The 22,182-nt window shown below is 41.9% G+C and overlaps 2 protein-coding genes across 2 annotated transcripts; one reads left to right on the top strand and one right to left on the bottom strand.

Moving 5' to 3' along the window:
• Window positions 1-1,545: 1,545 nt before the first annotated feature.
• polr3g (polymerase (RNA) III (DNA directed) polypeptide G) lies at window positions 1,546-9,976 on the top strand (the record flags this gene model as incomplete). Its single annotated transcript, XM_080738842.1, has 6 exons — window positions 1,546-1,656; window positions 2,551-2,680; window positions 5,813-5,884; window positions 8,515-8,579; window positions 8,716-8,859; window positions 9,884-9,976. The coding sequence occupies 6 exons, from the start codon at window positions 1,546-1,548 to the stop codon at window positions 9,974-9,976; spliced, it is 615 nt and encodes a 204-aa protein (XP_080594968.1).
• A 1,313-nt stretch (window positions 9,977-11,289) lies between these two features.
• lysmd3 (LysM, putative peptidoglycan-binding, domain containing 3) lies at window positions 11,290-22,155 on the bottom strand. The gene is made up of 3 exons (XM_080739035.1): window positions 22,062-22,155; window positions 19,250-19,538; window positions 11,290-12,614 (listed from the first exon to the last, which is right to left on the bottom strand). Exons 2-3 carry the CDS (start codon window positions 19,517-19,519, stop codon window positions 11,859-11,861), a joined length of 1,026 nt encoding a protein of 341 aa, XP_080595161.1. The 5' UTR covers window positions 19,520-19,538; window positions 22,062-22,155; the 3' UTR covers window positions 11,290-11,858.
• Window positions 22,156-22,182: the final 27 nt, after the last annotated feature.

Below are 22,182 nucleotides of genomic sequence, written 5' to 3'. Positions count from 1 at the left end.
ATGGCAACCCTGGTCATCGTCGACGCGACACGCCCTTGTGGGCGGGACCCCAGCGGTGATTGGAGGAGCCGTGCACGCTTGACGTTGGCACGCCCCTAGGCACGCCGAGCCCACGTCGTCACTGGACGTCGATTTAAAAGGCCGGCCTTTCATTCATTCTACGCATGGCCACAAAGTAGCCACGGTGACGCGAGGATACAATGTAGCAGCACAGCACTGTCAGTGTCCGCAGAATGTTACATCAGAAACACTGTTTTTATATGAACTAACATCTCCTTCAATCAGATCGGTTTGGTATGTATTATTAATTATACCTTCTTCATCATGACAGTGCTCGATCAGCCACTTTAGCAGTGGTGTAAAGTAACTAAGTACATTTACTTTAGTACCGTACTTAAGTACAGTTTTGAGGTATTTGTACTTTACTTGAGTTTGTCCAGTTTTCAGTACTTTTACTTCTACTCCACTACATCTGGGTTCCAAATATTGTACTTATAGTCCACTCCACTACATTTATTTGAAAACTTTAGTTACAAGTTACTTGCAGATATAAATTATAATATTATAAAAATACATAGGCTACACCACTTTAGCCCTATTTTATATCTTGGATATTTGAAAATAGCCGATCTACAAGCTGTAGATCTGCTATTTTCAAACATTTTGTACTTTTGGCACAAGTACATTTTGATGCCAATACCTTCAAACTTTTACTCAAGTACATTTTGAATTCTGGATATTTACTTGTAACAGAGTCTACAGTGCAGAATTGTACAAAATGTGAGTACTTTTTCGACCACTGAGCATGACAAAGATGTTTTGTTAACCGGCAACGGTGATTGGTTCCACAGGAGGAAAAGTGGATAGTGCTGAATCAGTGAATCAGCACCACGCCTGACAGATACACACAGGCTACTAAACACACATCCTCCCTCCCTGACTGCTGCTGTGCTGTGCTGTGTGGATCCATACATCACGTGTTAGCAGCCTTCTGTTTGATTTGCTGTAAAAAAAACAAGGTAAATAAATACACTGGGAAAATGATTCAACAACTGTATGGCTTGTTACTGTACCTTGTTACTGTACCTAGTATGCACACAGTAAAGAAACAAAAAGTGAGATAAATCATCAGTGTTTTCAACTCAGTGTTACAATGGCTAAATCAACACTGTTATTTTCTTTGTGTTTATAGTGTTGCATAGAGACTACATTGTTGTTGATGACTAATTTTGTAATTTGTTATATTGTCTAGTCCAGTGGTTCTCAAACCCAGATTGACATGTATTTGGCTGAAAAAATATTTTGAAGAAGCAAAGATTTGCACAAAATCCTAAATTAACACTTTACTTGATTATCCTACAGCATCACACAAAAAAGTATCCAAAATTGTAGATCTACAAGCTCTAAACGCGACACTAAGCAACGTGTTTTGAGCTTGTTGATCTGCTACTTTTGCTATTATTATTATTATTATTATTTTTATTTGAATCCTGAAAAGTAACAGTTTTGATCTCATTCAGGTTCACAACCACCAGGTCCTCCAACATGGCAGGCAAGGGTCGGGGCATCGCTGCCTTCAGCTTCAATGTGGACGCCCTGGGCATCACCAGGGGGCAGATGCCCGAGTCCAGGGTGGGGCCAAACCCGCTGTTTCCTGTAAGTACACACACACACACACACACACACACACACACACACACACACAGTGATCTCACAGTGACACATATCTCATTAATCTATACCAGTTTCCCAAACAGCGGCTCACTCTGCACCCATCTTGAGGTGACAGATCAGTTTATGTGTTGTAGCAAATAACGTTTTTACCTTCATAAAAAACTAATTATGTATTTATGTATGTGTCTGTCAGTGATACATCTATCACTGACACATCTAAATGTTTTCACTCTTCTAAAACTATAAAATATATACGGTAATATAATATGTGTAGCCTAATAACTGCAGGCTTTTCTATCTGCAATAAGCCCTATTCACGGCCCGCCCACTCAGCAAATTTCTCAGCAACTTCCTGGTGCTGATGTCAGTTTAGAAGGAGAAACTATAACAGAAATCGCTGGACTTAAAGCCAACAAATCATCATTTCGAACGGTAAAGTAAATTATAATGCTTTGTGCCTTTTAATAATATCTTGTGTTCTTGATCATTCTAGCCGTATTTTATACTGTACTATTCGGAAATTGCATTAAATTAGCGATTTCTGTGTTAACTCTATGGGCTTTTGCAGGGTTTTACCCTTCAAAACGTGACTTCAGCACCAGGGGGATGCTGAGTGGGCGGGCCGTGAATAGGGCTAATAGGAAAAAATAACATTTGCCTATTTTCCCCCAACTCTAGTCAGCATTGTGTTTAGAGTGGATATGACATGATGAACGTTGGTTTCTGTTAGACACACAACCTCTTCCTACTTGTGAACGGACTTGTCATGAGAAGAATCTCTCATGCAGGGGGTTTCTTGCTTGCTGTCTTCCTCCCAACCCACAGAACACAGAGTTCAAGGTTTCTTGCTTGCTGTCTTTCTCTCCCAACCCACAGAACACAGAGTTCAAGGCGGTGCCTCTGAGGCCGGGCGAGGATGTAGACTACATGCTGGCTCTGAAACAGGAGCTGAGAGGAGCCATGCAGCTTCGCCCGCACTTCATCAAGCCTGCAGCCGGAAAGGCAGGTGAGGAAGCATCACAGAGCAGCAGGGGCGTCACACAGGGAGGGGGGGGGGGGACTGAGTTACCAGGGCCCAAGGTGGAGTGGCTTTAGCTATTGAAAAATAGCAGATATACAAGCTCATGTGAGCTTGTATAGTCAAGCTTTGAAAAGTCGTGAAAATGTGTGAAGATCTTTGAATATAATTTATATAATTTGTAATTAAAATGTTGCTTCTGAGGGGTCCCTGGAACTCAATATTTTGAGATGGGGGTCCGTGGCCAAATTCACATCATTTTGGGGGTCCTTCACATGAAAAGGTTTGAGCACCACTGGCATAGAAACATTAGAAGGATTTGAAATTTTCAAAGACTCTTCTTCTTCAAGATTTTTCAAAAATAGCAGACCTACAAGCTCGTGTAGATCTGCTATTTTTCAACAGTTAAAGCACAAAATAATGGGTAATAATCTGTTCCCAGTCTAAAATGGGTTAAAGCCCTGCAGTGAAGCCTTGTACCCGGGGCCCAGGATCTGGTGTGACACCCCTGATCACAGAGCAGTGCATTAGAAACCTGACATCCCATAATAATGCTCTGTGGTGGAAAGAAAGTGCTCACATGTTTTACTTAAAGGGGAAGACCACCCATTTTCAATATTGAACTATGTCATTAATATAACTTAGAGGAGTTGTGGAAATAGAAAAAAAAGTTCCCCCCCTTCTGTGTTGCCTAGAACTGGAAGATTGATTTTGGGGTTTGTATTGTAAAGTACAATGTGTGATGTCATCAAGTTGTACTTTACAATACAAACCTCAAAATCAATCTTCCAGTTCTAGGCAACACAGAAGGGGGGGAACTTTTTTTTTATTTCCACACAACTCCTCTAAGGAGGTATATTAATGACATAGTTCAGTTGAAAATGGGTGGTCTTCCCCTTTAAGTAAACGTATCAATATTAGAATGTAGATAATGTAGAAATGATCCGTTGGGGCACATTGCATTTTTATTCTACCATGTGAGGATGGATTCTGCCAATGCATTTCAATGGGAAATTAGCGTTTTTCTGCAGAAATCCGCAAATGGCAACAAACCGCACCCTTCCCTTTGAAATGCATGGGGAGAATCCACCCTCAGAGGTAGAATAAAAGACCGTGAAGAGTCCGGAATTAAACATTTAGTTGAGTCAAAGTACAAAAGTATTGGTATCAAAATGTATTTAAAGTACCAAAAGTAGAAAGTACTCATTATGCAGAATGTCCCGTTTCACAAGTTTTCAAAAGAAATGAAATGTATAAAAATCCTTTGGAAATACAAATAGCAGATTCAACGTATTGTGAGCTTGTAGATTTTCAAATTGTTGAAATGTATGAATGGCTGAAGTACTGTAGTTAATGTATGTTTTGTAATAAGAATCCAAATCTACAAAGTAAGTAAAGTTTTCAAATAATTGTAGTGGAGTAAAAGTTCAATATTTGCCTCTGAGATGTAGTGAGGTTGAAGCAAAATGACTGAAAATACCTCAAAATGTTACTTGATTAGAGTACTACAGGAGTTACGTTACACCACTTCTAATGCAATAGAGGGAGAGAGAGACAGAGAGATGGCAGTTGTCTGTGAGGTGAGAGAATGCGAGCACTCAGGATCTTAGAGTATTTAATTATGGTCGTATCTGGAGATGAAGAGAGAGTCGGAGAGGTTTATGATTTAATGACGGTTCGTTGAGTTCATAAAGCACTCTCGTTCAGAGATGAGAGGCAGTCGGGACGGTATTTATTTCTTCATATCAGATGTAAGTGCATCTCTACTAGGTGTATATAACGTACCGTACATTATTTTACGCAAAGGGTAGATTGTGAGAGTGCCATATGTTTAGTACCTTGCATTTTTTTAAGTGCCATGAACTGATGCAATAGCTCACTTAAAGGGGTTGTAAATGTTTTTTGTTCAAATGAAAGCTCTACCATATATTCTGATCATTGCTACTAAGAGGGCTTGTTGGGCTTGTTGTCTCCCCAAAATACATTTTAGGAGAGATCAGGGACGTGCAGAGAATGTTAGAGAGGCAGGGGCTGAAATCTCTAAAAGGGCCTTTTGGTGAAAATATTGAAAATAGCTGACCTCCAAGCTCGAGCTTGGAGGTCGGCTATTCTCAGTACTTGATACCACACTAAACTAAGCATAAAAAAGGCAATACTGGAGATGTGGCGTAACGGCATGGACTTTCTACACAGTAAGGGCAATTCTTTCAACATAAGATGATGCATTCATGTTCACGAGAGTTTGGATAAGGCGATTCTCTTGAATGCTGCCTTCAGGTATGGCATAGTAAGCCATAGTAAAAACTGCATTCCTGGTCTGGAGAGGGCACTTTTTTTTACTGACGGATAAAAGGGCAGGGGCTCAGGCCCCCTTTCATGTCTATGTGTGCACGTGCCTGGGAGAGATGACCCCAAATATGATATCGGCTTCAGTTTTAAAGTGTTACAGTTCAAATGTTTGTTTGTTTTTATTCATCACACATTTCACTTTATCATTTGTCTTGTGGAAAATGTAGTAATGTAAATCCTAATGTAAGTAAACCCTGCAGCTGACCTCAAGATCAGGGTTTAAAATGTAAAGTATGCATAGACTGGTTTGTCATTGTTGCCAAAGAATAAAATGGGTCATGTGGTGTGGTTTGTTAACCACAGTAGAGGGTAAATGTGGTGTGGTTTGTTAAAGGGGAAGACCACCCGTTTTCAATATTGAACTATGTCATTAATATAACTTAGAGGAGTTGTGTGGAAATAGAAAAAAAGTTCCCCCTCTTCTGTGTTGCCTAGAACTGGAGGATTGATTTTGGGGTTTGTATTGTAAAGTACAATGTGTGATGTCATCAAGTTGTACTTTACAATACAAACCCCAAAATCAATCCTCCAGTTCTAGGCAACACAGAAGGGGGGAAACTTTTTTCTATTTCCACACAACTCCTCTAAGGTATATTAATGACATAGTTCAATATTGAAAATGGGTGGATTTCCCCTTTAACCACAGTAGTGGGTGAATGTGGTGTTAACCACAGTGGGTGAATGTGCTGTGTGGCGTTGGGTTCAGAGCGAGTGGCAGTTTGTGTGAAAATGTGTTTGAGGAGAACCTGCTCTTGTTTACACACCAAACAGACGTGGAGCGATACAAGGAGAGATACCTGAAGCAAGGCCCCATGGCGGTGGACGACGCAGAGTGGACCCCAGGTACTACAGTACTACTCTATACTGCTATTAGAACAGAGTGGACCCCAGGTACTACAGTACTACTCTATACTGCTGTTAGAACACAAGTGGACCCCAGGTACTACAGTACTACTCTATACTGCTATTAGAACAGAGTGGACCCCAGGTACTACAGTACTACTCTATACTGCTGTTAGAACAGAGTGGACCCCAGGTACTACAGTACTACTCTATACTGCTGTTAGAACAGAGTGGACCCCAGGTACTACAGTACTACTCTATACTGCTGTTAGAACACAGAGTGGACCCCAGGTACTACAGTACTACTCTATACTGCTATTAGAACACAGAGTGGACCCCAGGTACTACAGTACTACTCTATACTGCTGTTAGAACAGAGTGGACCCCAGGTACTACAGTACTACTCTATACTGCTATTAGAACAGAGTGGACCCCAGGTACTACAGTACTACTCTATACTGCTATTAGAACAGAGTGGACCCCAGGTACTACAGTACTACTCTATACTGCTATTAGAACAGAGTGGACCCCAGGTACTACAGTACTACTCTATACTGCTATTAGAACAGAGTGGACCCCAGGTACTACAGTACTACTCTATACTGCTATTAGAACAGAGTGGACCCCAGGTACTACAGTACTACTCTATACTGCTATTAGAACAGAGTGGACCCCAGGTACTACAGTACTACTCTATACTGCTATTAGAACAGAGTGGACCCCAGGTACTACAGTACTACTCTATACTGCTATTAGAACACAGAGTGGACCCCAGGTACTACAGTACTACTCTATACTGCTATTAGAACAGAGTGGACCCCAGGTACTACAGTACTACTCTATACTGCTTTTAGAACACAAACCCTAACCCTAACCCTAACCCTAACCCTAACCCTAACCCTAACCCGAGTGGACCCCAGGTACTACAGTACTACTCTATACTGCTGTTAGAACAGAGTGGACCCCAGGTACTACAGTACTACTCTATACTGCTATTAGAACACAGAGTGGACCCCAGGTACTACAGTACTACTCTATACTGCTGTTAGAACACAGAGTGGACCCCAGGTACTACAGTACTACTCTATACTGCTATTAGAACACAGAGTGGACCCCAGGTACTACAGTACTACTCTATACTGCTATTAGAACACAGAGTGGACCCCAGGTACTACAGTACTACTCTATACTGCTATTAGAACACAGAGTGGACCCCAGGTACTACAGTACTACTCTATACTGCTGTTAGAACACAGAGTGGACCCCAGGTACTACAGTACTACTCTATACTGCTATTAGAACACAGAGTGGACCCCAGGTACTACAGTACTACTCTATACTGCTATTAGAACACAGAGTGGACCCCAGGTACTACAGTACTACTCTATACTGCTATTAGAACACAGAGTGGACCCCAGGTACTACAGTACTACTCTATACTGCTATTAGAACAGAGTGGACCCCAGGTACTACAGTACTACTCTATACTGCTATTAGAACACAGAGTGGACCCCAGGTACTACAGTACTACTCTATACTGCTATTAGAACAGAGTGGACCCCAGGTACTACAGTACTACTCTATACTGCTATTAGAACACAGAGTGGACCCCAGGTACTACAGTACTACTCTATACTGCTTTTAGAACACAGAGTGGACCCCAGGTACTACAGTACTACTCTATACTGCTGTTAGAACAGAGTGGACCCCAGGTACTACAGTACTACTCTATACTGCTATTAGAACACAGAGTGGACCCCAGGTACTACAGTACTACTCTATACTGCTTTTAGAACACAGAGTGGACCCCAGGTACTACAGTACTACTCTATACTGCTTTTAGAACACAGAGTGGACCCCAGGTACTACAGTACTACTCTATACTGCTGTTAGAACAGAGTGGACCCCAGGTACTGCTGCTCTAGCAGGAGTAACAAAACCCCCAGTGATCCACGGAGCTGTGTAATAGAATACTAGGAATTGTTTTATAACTTTAATATTGTTGCTTTTTTTTCATGAATTGGCGCCCTACAGCGTCACGCAAAAGCATCAAAATTATCAGATATACAAGGATCTGCAACCCTTTTCCTTTCCTGATTTATCCAAGATCACATTTATTTAGCTGAAAACGAAAACGTGTCGCTTCGCACTGCATTTCCAGCTTGTAAATCTGCTACTTTTGCCATTTTTCTTTTTATTCTGAAAAGTAACAGTTTCGGCCATATGAGCTTTCCATCTGACAACGATGATGTATTATATGATGTATTATATTTTGGTCATTGGTATATAAAGAAACAACCTAGTAAACATGGCCTTGGTTTTAAGTAGACAAAATAAATTCACTTGAGGATTATGATGAATTATTAACTTGAGTTGTATCGATTGAACTGTCTAGTGATCGAAAGAGAGAGAACCCTGGATCACAAGTTAACAATACAATGTGGGAAAGAAATTATAATACTCATATTTGTGACCGTTTCAGACTGGAACCTTTTTCCCAAAGAGTTGAGGCCCCAAAAGAAAAAGCCTCGACCCAAACCAGGTACACATTAATTATACAGCATGATTTACTTTACATTATAATGCAACCCGACACTGTTGGAGTCGACACTAACGCTGAAATTCAACAGGATCAAAGAAGAAATGTGTGAAGATGACACGCATCGAGTCAGAAGAAGTGCTGAAGAAACTGGATGTACGTCCCAGCATTTTATCATTGTTTACCTCCGAATAGCGTTTTCAAGGACATGTATTATTTTTTTCGTGTATTTTTACCGTGTATTGAATTGTGTCTAAACAAATTGTTCGTCTCATTTGATTTCTTCACTTAGGAGCTTGAGAAGAAAGTTGATGGGAAAGACGAAAAATCGGACGACGAGAAAGAGGGCGTCGAGAAGGAGAAGAAGAAAGATGGAGAGGAGGGCGAAGAGGAAGAAATCGACGAGGAAGAGTACGATGAAGAGGAGGGCGAAGAGGTAACTTTACCGTACAGTTAAGACCAATATACTTGATCGTACCACATATGTTACGTTGACAATCGTACAACCTCACAGGCTTGTAGATCTGACATTTTCATAAATGGATTTGGGATAATTTTCACCTATGACATGGCCAGGTTGAAAGTGGTTAAGCGATCTCTCAAGCATTCATGCGGGAATGATGTAATCCCAGATTAGAGAAGTATTGATACCATTTTGTCCTTACCGATTGGGTCAATACAGAGTACCCGTCCGATAACGGTGTAATTTTGAATGAAATAAAATAAAAAACATTGAGGATCGTGAAGTGGGGTCCAAGGACTCTCTGGTTTCCTTGAGGGTGTTCTAAAATGGACCCTTACAGGTTGCGATTATGGTTTTCGTACACAATCCCTTGTCGGCCGCGGCTTGTGATCCACTGTCTCTATCGTGACCTTACCAGGCATCATGTAAGAAAACAATAATGGCTTAACAGGTCCTTGAAATTAAAAGGTTTGAAAACCACAGTAGTGCAACATCAACTGTACCATAAAGGACATTATGTGGCTTCGGTAACAACACTAGCACAGATGCTGACCTGTTGGTTGGTTCCCCTGTGTCTGTGTAGGAACGGGACGATATGAACATTTCATATCACGATTATTGTGACAAAATAAATCACGATTTACGATATTATTGCAATAGTCAAAATCCATTATCCTGGGGAGGAACATATGCCAAAAAATTGCAGATCTACAAGCTCACAACGCGTTGCAAGCTTGTAGATCGGCTATTTTTTGGCAAAGAGATTTGATAGCGAAAAAAGACTGTATCAAGTACGTATATTATAAATACCTTTTAACAATAGAGGGTTTAAGTGGTACCGGATATGCAGCTCGGCAAATAAAAGGTGAATTAATCCCAGTACATGACAGAGGACGATATCACCATTATATTAAATCTCCACAAAACGATTATTGTGTTTTTTATCACGATAAACGATAATATGGCTTATCGTCCCATCCCTATGTCTGTCCTACAGGAAAACGACTACATCGACAACTACTTTGACAACGGTGAGGAGTTCGGTGGTGCAGGGAGCGATGACAACATGGACGCTGAAGCCACGTATTGAGACCGTGTGACAATCAATCAATGGTTAATATCTATGCAAAAAAAAACACAATGTGCACCGTTTCATTTATCACCACAAAGTGCTTTTCTACTAACGTTCTAGGAAAATGATCCAGAGTCAGGAGTAGATATTTAGCAACGTGTTTGGCTATATATTTTTGTTGGTTCTGTAACTGTTGTCTGTTACAAGAGTGTGTGTGTGTGGACAGAAATGTACAGTATTATTATGGGCTTTATGTTAATATTATGGGCTTTATGTTAATATTATGGGCTTTATGTTAATAGCACCAAAAAGAAAACGTGTAAGAGAGGGAGCCTGAGCAAGAATAATTTATTCAAAATAGACTTATTTATTTTCCAGCCTGTTAAAAGCACTTCCACAGGTTGAAAAGGCACATACTGTCAATGTTCTGTTTTTGTCCCAGAAGAAAAAGATCATGTACTATAATTAATAAAAGTCTTAACGTTTCACAGAGGTTTGATGAAGTGATTGTTTGTGGGAATTATTGTGTACTTCCCATTTCCTCACCGTGTTTCCTATTCATAAACTGTGGTCTCAAGGAGGCAGGCAGGCAAAAAAATAAAATAAGATATATTCCAGAAGTAACTTGAGAAAATTATGCAAATATAACTTAATTGATAATAACTTCCAATACTGATAGTGTAAGTAAAAGAGACACCTTCAAATAAATTATAGTTAATCTATAAAGTATATTCTCATCAATAAAACAGTGGCAGCAATTTGTCAGAAAAAACATTATTAGATCTAAATAATCTACTCAACATCTTGTATGGCAAAAACAAATTATATTACAACTGGTTCCCACTGAGTAAAAAGGACTTTAAAAAGATCATCCACTAAGTGAATTTAGTCTTTATTCCTGGTCTCCAAAAACCTTTAAAAAACACAGGTTGTGTTTAGGGCTGGGATCCATTAGGATCCATTAGGATTTTAACGAATCCGGTTCTTTAACGATTCCCTCTTTACGGTCTGATTTCTTAACGTTTCCCTTTAGTGATTCCTATTGGGGGTTCCAAGTGGACCCTTACAGGTCTTTAACTCTGAGAGTGTACAAATGAAACCAAATGGACCCACATAAGGCAGTGTTTCTCAACCACTGTGCCTGGGGACCTTTGTGCCCCTGAGAAGGGTCAAGTGTGCCCGTTGAAACTGCTTGAAAGCCAGTATTGTATTTATCATTTTAAAAATGATTTAAAGTAGTGAAAACAGTCGATCTACAAGCACACAACGCCTCGCGGTGCGAGGCGTTGTGTGCTTGTAGATCTGCTGTTTTCACTACTGTTGTGCGACAGCCTTGTATGATGAAGCAGGGCTTTACTTTGCGAAGAAGCGTACAAATTTGAAACTTGGAGATACAAGTTTTCTGCCCGACAGTGACGATATTTACACCCCCGTATTATGTTGGTGTGACCATGGATTCTTGGGACATGAAAAGTGTGCCCATGCAGAAAAAAGGTTGAGAAACACTGCCATAAGGGTCCATTTCATTCCATTTGTACACTTAGGGCGGTCCTTTAAATACAAGTTTGAGAACCACTGGTAGTGCAATCGCATGGCAGACGTGAATTCCGGTCCACACAGGAGATAAAACCGCTTATGGAAAGTGTTCCGAATGTGATAGAAGTGATTCTGGTCCTGCAATGCTAGTTCTTCCCAGGTCATAACCCTAGTTGTGTTCCCTCTATGAAGTGACTATTAGCAAGACCGCTTGTAGCATTGTTTTTTTTTTGTTTGTTGTAAAAGTAAAAAAAAAAAAACGTGCTCTGAAAAACCAGACCACAGGACTATTTTCCGGTTCAGACTGGTGCTGTCCAGTCCTCGACAAGCATAAGTCTATTTATGTGGTCGTTGTCGTTATTCGCTATGTGTCCTTGTTTTGTAGTCGTTGTTGCTCCTTCTCGCTTCGATGTCCCCGATGTGGCTCTGCTCCGTTGAGCGTACGTCCCGGCGTGGCGTGGTTCCCTGCGTCCCCCCCTTGGTGTCCCGGCGGCCCCAGCGTGTGGAGGACCTCCTCCGCCCCTCCGTGGGGCGGGGGGGGCACAACGACGCCGCCGCCGCCCCCGTGGTGGCTGACGTCGGCCCTCACCAGCACCTCGTAGTACAGCAGGTAAAAGACGGGCGTGACCACGCCCACCACCACCATGATGGCCACGGCCGTCCACCAGCGCATGCCCCAGTCCGCCCCGTAGTACGGGTCCTTCCTGGGGGCCGCCTTGTACTCCACCTCCACCCCCTGCTGGAGGGTCAGCGAGGAGACCACCTCGTTCAGGCCGCTCCGCGACGGGCCGGCCGTGGACTTGACCAGCTGCTCGATGTCCTTGTCCTTCTCCAGGAGGAAGCCCTCCACGCTGTCCGTGGAGGACGAGGAGTCCGTGGACGACTCCATGGGGAGGGAGGAGGAGGAGGAGGCGGCGATGGTGGCCGCCACGGGGCAGGGCGCCACCGGGGGCACACGGCGCCCGCTGGAGGGGGAGGCGGACTGGAGGGGGGAGGCGGCGGCAGCGGCGCCGTACGTCTCGGTGAGGACGCTGAAGCGCTTGACGGGGATCTTGACGGAGCGCAGGGCGAAGAAGTCCTGCTCGGTCAGCAGGTTGTTGGCTCGCTTGATGTCGGCCACCTAAGAGAGAGGTGACGGACCAGGCAGTTTAGTGTTCAGGGTTCACACACATTTTTACCAATTAATTTCTAAAACTTTTCCAGAATATTTAACCCAATTTCCAGGACTATATAACAATTCAGCTCAATAACAAGTCGCTTTCTCCTATGCGCAATGCCCACAGACAGGTAGTGTATGGCAGTGGTTCTCAACCTTTTCAGGCTGTGACCCCCGAAATAATCATATTTTAACTGGGGACCCCCCACCCTGACGAGCACTAAGAGTTGAGGAATTTTGTATAACATGTTTCTACTGTGAAAATAGCAGATCTACATGCTCACAACGTGCGTTGTGAGCATGTAGATCGGCTATTTTCACAATTTCTGCCTCTAATGTTTGACAATTTGGCCAATGTTTAATTTGTCAGAGGTTTTAAAAAAATCAATAACAAAAGACAATGCATAGCTATTTTTTTCCAGGACCTTCCAGGACCCTTGATCAATTCCAAAACGTTTCCAGTACTGGAAAAATATTTTTCTAATTTCAAAATATTTCCAGGAATTTCATGACCGTGGGAACCCTGAGTGTTTCATCACAACAAAGTCCTGTTAATTTAACCCATTTATTTTAACCCATTTATTTTGGGGGTTTGTATTGCAAAGTACACTGTCTGTGATGACATCACACCAGTGTACTTTGCAAAACAAACCCCAAAATCAATCCTCCAATCCAACTCCTGACATAAATTAGTTCAATATTGAAAATGGGTGGTTTTCCCCTTTTAGGTTTCATCCCAAGTGCTTCATTTAAAGGAAAACTTTGTTTTTTTTACAACAAGAGTTCATATTTTAGATTTCTAATTAGAGAAAAGAAAAGATGAGTGTTAAAATGTTTTCATGTAATGCTTTCTATTGTTTTAGCGATTTTAGTATTTGGATTTCAGTGGGTGGGGGCATGCGTACAAGTGACTAAATATGTATTTAGACACAATAAGCCGTCAATTTCTTTGTTACTATTTACACCAGCCCCCATAAGTCACATCTGCCCATGAAAGATTGTGGTGCATCTTGGGAATGTGCTTATTGTGTCTAAAAGTACACATCTAGCCACTTGCATGCATGCCCCCAACCTGGGGAAAAGTGACAAGAACAAACCTCCATGAATTCAAGGCTTCATGCGGTGGGATGTGTAATGGATTGAAGTCATGGTTGGGTGAACTACTCCTTTAACAGTATAAAAACAGGTTGTCCAGCGCAGCAACACTGTGAGAGGTTTATGCCAGTATTTACATTTCTGCCACACAAAGTATGAACACGCATAGAGTCACAGACACACCTTGTCCATGTAGCAGTGGTGAGTGTTACGCAATGTGTTATGTATTACATAAACTAATTGCATATGACATTTTCAAAGAAATCCAAGGTTACTAAAGAAATATATAAGTTAAAGAAACATATATATTTTTTTAAGTCTAACAAATCCCCCCCCCCCAATCTAAAAAATACTTTGTGCCAGGGATCCCCGTACCAGATTTGTGGTGTTAAAATGTTTAGCTACACAGCCAAACGTGTGGGTAGCACCGACCAAAATGGCTTGCAATACTGTTCTGCTGGCATTTACAATACAAATTGGTATTATTAAAGGGGAGATATAATGTATTATTAAAGGGGAGATAAAATGGACCGAAGTCAAGTTTCCTTTCTTTTTGTGCTGAGTTTATTTAAAGTGCTCACATGGCCTTATAGTCGCTTTCTTTTGGGCTTCTTTTCATAGATTTCCCTCTTAAAATCGGGCAACATTTTGGGCCTTAGGAGCAGTGGTACTGCAGAGAGATGCTGTTAGGGTTAGGTTACTTACAGAGCAGTGGTACTGATTAGGGTTAGGGTTAGGTTACTTACAGAACAGTGGTACTGGTTAGGGTTAGGTTACTTACAGAGCAGTGGTACTGGTTAGGGTTAGGTTACTTACAGAGCAGTGGTACTGGTTAGGTTAGGTTACTTACAGAACAGTGGTACTGGTTAGGGGGGTTAGGTTACTTACAGAGCAGTGGTACTGGTTAGGGGGGTTAGGTTACTTACAGAGCAGTGGTACTGGTTAGGGTTAGGTTACTTACAGAGCAGTGGTACTGGTTAGGGTTAGGTTACTTACAGAGCAGTGGTACTGGTTAGGGTTAGGTTACAGTATACCCAGGGGGCAAAGGAAGGTGTGCTGCATTTGCCCCGACATACAAAGTTGTCCACCAGAAATATTATCTATGACCCAGTAGGATCACAACCTATATGGACAACCCGGTCAATTTGTACAACAAAGTCCCAATATGGCCGCCTCAATATTACCCCCTATTAGTTTTAATGGGGGGTGAATAGGGCAAAATTTTAAACTGAGGGATATTTCCACGAAACTTCACAGGTTGATCAATGGTATACATATGAACATTTTTTGTATTGAAAGTTTCCATGAAATCCAATATGGCCGCCACAATATGGCCGCCATAATGTAAGGACCCAGAAAATAGGTTTTGCCTCTAACTTCTGAACCAGATGAGCTAGAAACGCAAACTTGGTGTCTATTTCATGTTGTCTGACCATGGGAGACTCAATGGAATAGCTAATTTTATTATTGGGTGTGTCTGGACCTTTATCGTGCATATTTGCAAGATGGTGGACTCCCAAAATAGAGCTTTAACATAATTTCTACCATGATTGTTGACTGCTTTTGCAAATACAAGCAATATGAATCCATTTGCTAAGATTTATGGCACAGAAGGGACTTATACCTGTATTATTCTTGAGTTTGCATGTTGTCAAAATGGCTGTAAACAAGATATTATATTTCCTGTCCGATTCTACTGTATGTAGTTGTAGCAATGACTTCAGATAAAATCAGAGACCAAAACAATGTATCTTAGAAATTATTTTTTGATTAAAAAAAAAGAAAAAAAGAGAGAGATTATCTCAATGAAATGAATGCAACTGCCTTTTTGGGTCTTTCACACATAGACATGCACATGCTTTCCAACAACTTCAGCTTCAGGGAAATTATAATGAACACATGATTAAAACAGGCTGCATTATAATGCAAATAATTGCTAGTCACTATCACTGTCATGTGTACCTATCCTGCTGCCTCTTGTCTCCAGTCCTTGGCAACGACACCCCAAGTAGCATGCAATTCCCTTCTTCGCACATGAACAGTTTTTCTGGCAGCCTTTGATACAGCTACATGATATTGCCTTGTCCATTGATATAGGCCAGGCTGGCTCTGTAGATGGACAGGGGACTGCCTTCCCATCACTGAGAGACCATCCATATTCAGTCAAGCAAGGGATGTCTGGCTTCGCGATGTGTGCAGTTTTATCTATTATGGCTGCTAGAGCAGCTCTTTTCAGGTGCAGGCCAAAGGCATTTTCTGTAGGTGGCAGCAGCTTCAACAGGGTTGATCGGTTATTTAGGAACTTGTACACTCTCAGCTTTGCCAGGTCAAAGTCCTCCGAATGGTCAGCTTTTGATGCATATACAGCTATTGTGAGGTCTCTAGCCTGATTCTTGACATCCTCTGAGAGGGAATAAGAGGAATTTTCACCAAACTTCTGAAGTGCAGGGAGATCTAGACCCATGCTGGTCTTGAACCATGCCTTCTTTCCAGTGAAAAAGGGATAGCTGGTGGTATCTCTGCCACTCAGGTTGTGAATAAAGGGCAGGGCAGAGTTTTTTGCTGTCTCTGAAAACAAAGCAAACCTTCTAAGATTCCTCTGTGAAGAATGCTGTCAAAATGACACTTAAGTCTGCTCTTGGTACAACCCATCTTTACCTGAGTGGAGGATTTAAAGAAGAGACAAGGAGTGTGGTGATCAAGGAGGGGTGTGTTGTTGATGTCCCTGCACTAGAGTCAACACAACAGGAGGCCGACACAAGGCTAATTCTACACACCATCTACAGTGTCCAGGCTCACAAAGTTGACAGAGTTGTCATCCATGCTAATGACACAGACATCATCATCATGTGCCTATATCATGCTGCCACCCACCTCCTAGACCTTCCAGAGCTGTGGGTGAGAACAGAGCAGGATGCATATCTTCCGATCCATCACATGGTCTCAGCCCTTGGACTCGCACAGTGTCATGCCCTGCCCTTTATTCACAGCCTGAGTGGCAGAGATACCACCAGCTATCCCCTTTTCACTGGAAAGAAGGCATGGTTCAAGACCAGCATGGGTCTAGATCTCCCTGCACTTCAGGAGTTTGGTGAAAATTCCTCTTATTCCCTCTCAGAGGATGTCAAGAATCAGGCTAGAGACCTCACAATAGCTGTATATGCATCAAAAGCTGACCATTCGGAGGACTTTGACCTGGCAAAGCTTAGAGTGTACAAGTTCCTAAATAACCGATCAACCCTGTTGAAGCTGCTGCCACCTACAGAAAATGCCTTTGGCCTACACCTGAAAAGAGCTGCTCTAGCAGCCATAATAGATAAAACTGCACACATCGCGAAGCCAGACATCCCTTGCTTCACTGAATATGGATGGTCTCTCAGTGATGGGAAGGCAGTCCCCTGTCCATCTACAGAGCCAGCCTGGCCTATATCAATGGACAAGCCAATATCATGTAGCTGTATCAAAGGCTGCCAGAAAAACTGTTCATGTGCGAAGAAGGGAATTGCATGCTACTTGGGGTGTCGTTGCCAAGGACTGGAGACAAGATGCAGCAGGATAGGTACACATGACAGTGATAGTGACTAGCAATTATTTGCATTATAATGCCGCCTGTTTTAATCATGTGTTCATTATAATTTCCCTGAAGCTGAAGTTGTTGGAAAGCATGTGCAATGTGCATGTCTATGTGTGAAAGACCCAAAAAGGCAGTTGCATTCATTTCATTGAGATAATCTCTCTCTTTTTTATTTATTTTTTATTAAAAAATAATTTCTAAGACACATTGTTTTGGTCTCTGATTTTATCTGAAGTCATTGCTACAACTACATACAGTAGAATCGGACAGGAAATATAATATCTCGTTTACAGCCATTTTGACAACATGCAAACTCAAGAATAATACAGGTATAAGTCCCTTCTGTGCCATAAATCTTAGCAAATGGATTCATATTGCTTGTATTTGCAAAAGCAGTCAACAATCATGGTAGAAATTATGTTAAAGCTCTATTTTGGGAGTCCACCATCTTGCAAATATGCACAATAAAGGTCCAGACACACCCAATAATAAAATTAGCTATTCCATTGAGTCTCCCATGGTCAGACACCATGAAATAGACACCAAGTTTGCGTTTCTAGCTCATCTGGTTCAGAAAAACCTATTTTCTGGGTCCTTACATTATGGCGGCCATATTGTGGCGGCCATATTGGATTTCATGGAAACTTTCAATACAAAAAATGTTCATATGTATACCATTGATCAACCTGTGAAGTTTCGTGGAAATATCCCTCAGTTTAAAATTTTGCCCTATTCACCCCCCATTAAAACTAATAGGGGGTAATATTGAGGCGGCCATATTGGGACTTTGTTGTACAAATTGACCGGGTTGTCCATATAGGTTGTGATCCTACTGGGTCATAGATAATATTTCTGGTGGACAACTTTGTATGTCGGGGCAAATGCAGGTTTCCTAAAAAAAGGCTGGTTTGCCCCCTGGGTAGTAGGTTAAATGGCCTTACAGAGCAGTGGTACTGGTTAGGGTTAGGGCTGTCCTCGACGCAGGAATTATCAAGTCGATTCGAGTCGCGGGGGTTAATCCGACGCGTCGACGAATCGTTTATGTAAAAAAAAGAGAAAAAAAAAGAAAAAAAAGTGGTGCTTTAAGCTTTTAAACCACGTCAACGTAATACAATAAAACAGCAATATGTTTTAAGCCTTTAAAGTGAATTAGATCCATGAACTACCGTGCATATTGAGACATGATAGCGGTGGACACTGGACATTAATGACGATAAGATTGCGTCCAGCCGTGCGTAATTTGCCGTGCGTAATTGTGAATTGTGGAGCAGAGTAGAACAACGGAGGAGAGAATAATGCATCTCTTTGACAGCATGTCGTGTATTATTTCCACAAGTTGTATTTTCTCAAGAGCACAGCGCTGCTGTATCAAAAGAGCTATGTTGCCGATCTGGTGCGAGATAATAAAAATAAAACAGTTCGCCCGTCGCTATTCCTCAGCCTGAGTCCAACCACCACGGCAGTGAAAGTGAAAGCGCATCGCGCTGGCTCTGCTGCTTCTTTGGCCAGCTCTCAAGTAGAATAACAACTCGTCTACGCATTTCCTCTCCAATCGGTTACTTCAAAATAAGAGCTCCCTGTTATATGATCAAGGCAACTTTCAAGTCACGTGAACTGATTTTATTTTTAAGTCTAGTTTACAAGTAGTAGGAAGTATGGACTCAATAAGAATTACATGACAGTCACAGTCCAGCGCTCTCATACCGCACCACAGTATACTGGTGTGATAAAAAAAATTATATATTTTTGACGGCTCGACTCAAACAATTGGCGTCGATTCCGGGGGCTTAAAACGACGCGTCGATTCGTCGATTTTTAGAGGACAGGCCTAGTTAGGGTTAGGTTACAGTAGGTTAAATGGCCTTACAGAGCAGTGGTACTGCAGAGCGATGCTGTTAGGGTTAGGTTACAGTAGGTTAAATGGCCTTACGGAGCAGTGGTACTGCAGAGCGATGGTGTTCAGTGTCTCCCCCTCCTGGACGTCCCTGGCCAGGTAGACGATGTCGTCCATCCTCTCCCTGGAGGTGCTCCTCCGCATGCGCTCCCTGCCGCGCGGCCGCAGCTCGCAGCTCTCGCCGTCCTCCTCCGACAGGTCATTCTCCGACGCGTTGTTGTTGCTGCTCCCAAACAGGTAGGCGTGGCCGCCGTTGGCAGGCTGCACCGTGGTGGCCAACTGGAAGGCGTAGTTTCTGCTGGCCATCGTCGTTGTCTTCACTCTCCTGGGGGAAGAGAGAAGAAAGGCTCTCATTACACAACTGTTGCCTCTGGCAGCGAGACTTCATTCCTCTGAATTCTCAGTCAGTGTAAAAACAAGCATGGTTATGGCTGGGCAATTCATCGAACATATTTTGAAACTGGTATTTAGAACCAATAAACGACTTAAAAAGGTAGGGTAAGTGATACTTCTGACGCCACATGAAGTCAGAGCTCCACATGGAAAGTCATGATGTTATTTATTAGTCCTCATCATGTTTGTTCTGCCCTGAGGGGAGAGAACCGAGTAAACCTGAGTAAAAGAAAGAACAGGAGGCAAACGCCTTTTTGAAGACTTTAAGGACTCCTGCACAGCCTACTATCCTGGCAAAAATGTATTTATTGGGAACAGGAACACAGACCAAGTTCAAGCTACTAAAGGCATGCCTGTGTACCAACATGTTGTTCCACACCCATTCCAAATAAATGTGTGACAAGCAGAGTAATAGTTGGTCAATGGTCCTCTCTGCAGCACCTGTCCATCTAGAGGTGTGCTTTTACGGTGGGGTTCTGCAGGAGGCTAGCGGTTTAAAAAAGGCTCAATGTGTTCCGAGCTACTCTTTAAAACTACTGGACCAATTATTGTGCCAAACATTGTTTACACGTTGCCAGTAGGCCACAGAAGTGTACCTCCACTATTTTCCATGCAGCACACTGCTTAAATTCAACTTTTGTATTTTATAGTGGAAGACAATATGCTTGGGTTAGGCTGAAAAGTTGCCACAATATGTAGTCATACATCAAAGATGCGTCTTAGACGTCAAGACAACCGACCTCAAAGTATGAGATCCACATAATTGAAGCCACACTTGTTCCAATGTGGATGCCTAAATCCACATGATTTGATTTGTCTTTTAGTTTTAACTCATATTCTATACAAGACACATAAGACATAACCTGTCACATCAGCCAAAGTATATTCTGTCTAGTTCAGGGAACCCTTAGCTGAGACAGATACTGTAGCTTCATAGACTTGTTTTGACAGCACTATCGGTTGTGTAAGTTAATGATTTTTATTTCATGGTAAATTCATGTTAATATGCATGCCATTTTCAGACAAACTTGACCTTTCACTCTGTACTTGGTCTGCTCTTTTCACCCCTACACCAAACCTCCAAAATAGCCAAGATTATAGATCTATTTTTGTTCACCTCATAATAGGGATTCTAGGGTTCAAGTGGTTAATTCAAGAAAGATATATCCTATCACACAAAGATTTGGCGGCCCCCCTGTAGTAACTGAGGACCCCCTTGGGATCTCGGACCCCCTGTTGAAGACCCCTGGCTGGTCTAGTTGAATAGAGACATGTGTTACTGTTACATACACTGAAGATAGCAGCTGGGCCAGTAAAAGTACCTCTACTTATCAAGGTGGGGGCCAGAGTCATCAGTAAAAGTATGCAATCTTATCTTAGCTCTCCTGTTTGTGCAGCAGAAGAGGTGGACTTTAGTTATTCTTCAGTCTCAAATCTTCTGATAGTTAGAATAGATACCCATAATTTAAATACAGTGTGACAGAGAAGAGACATTATTTAACAGTATGTGTGACACAGAAGGAGGGAATGGATTTATGTTTCACAGAAGTGGAGATGCTTTGCTGTTAAATACTAATACTATACTAAAAAATAAAACAAGGTATGGACAGTATGGTGTCACACAAAGTAGGACGTGTAACAGTATATGCTCCTCACCCCTGTGCCTTTAATAATCTCCCAAGCTAGATCTAGAAAATGCAACAAATTCTGAGCATGGCAAAAAAATGGAACCTTACAGAAAATGGACTTACAGAACGCTTTTACGTTTCATTTAACAAAAACAATTCACCGTCATAACAATTCACACAAACAATGATTAAACAAATAACCAACTTTAACACTCAAGGTACTGTTTGAAAAGCTGAGACTGTCTTCTACTCCAGCCTCTAGAAACAAAATGTGCCGTAATTAAACAACCATTCTAACTTCTGTCCATCGTAATCAAAAATAGCTGATCTACAAGTTCTCAACAGCTATTTTTGGCAAATAGGTTTGGTGTAGAAAATAAGATCAGACCAAATACAGAGAGAAAGGTCAAATGTACTAAGTATCAACGTGTTAAATGTCTAAAAAAGCACATTATCATGAATTACATAGTGATGACAGTGCTGTCAAACAAGTTGATGAAAATCTGCAGCACAGTTTTATACAATATGTGGGGGTCCCTGCTTTATCTCTCTCTCAGCTAAGGGGTCCTTGTCCTGAACATGTTGAAGACCCCTGATGTATGATATAAATGGCATAAAATCTAACACAGTGTGAGTAAAGCCAGCTGTCAGAAGGACAGTTCAGTTACACCACTTCACTGACGTTAGCTCGGCTCGGCTAGCGATGATGGCTAGCGTTACTTTTTGTTGTTGGCTCGTAGCAAACATTAACGCGTTTTACGTGTTTAACATCATTTATCTCTTTTTAAATTGTCCATGCGAGCAGCGGTAAATGTTTCAGGTTTTACCTGTGAAGAAACGATGAATAATTCAGTTGTTGTCCAGAGTTAAAGCCTCCATTCTGCTCCCTCCGGGCTTACCTTGGTTAGCCTAGCCTACCTGCTAGCTACTGCTGTCTCTCTGCTTGAC

This window comes from Nannobrachium achirus, assembly GCF_963921795.1.
Source record: "Nannobrachium achirus genome assembly, chromosome: 12".
Taxonomy (NCBI): Eukaryota; Metazoa; Chordata; class Actinopteri; order Myctophiformes; family Myctophidae; genus Nannobrachium; species Nannobrachium achirus.
This window is presented reverse-complemented; position numbering and strand designations above follow the sequence as displayed.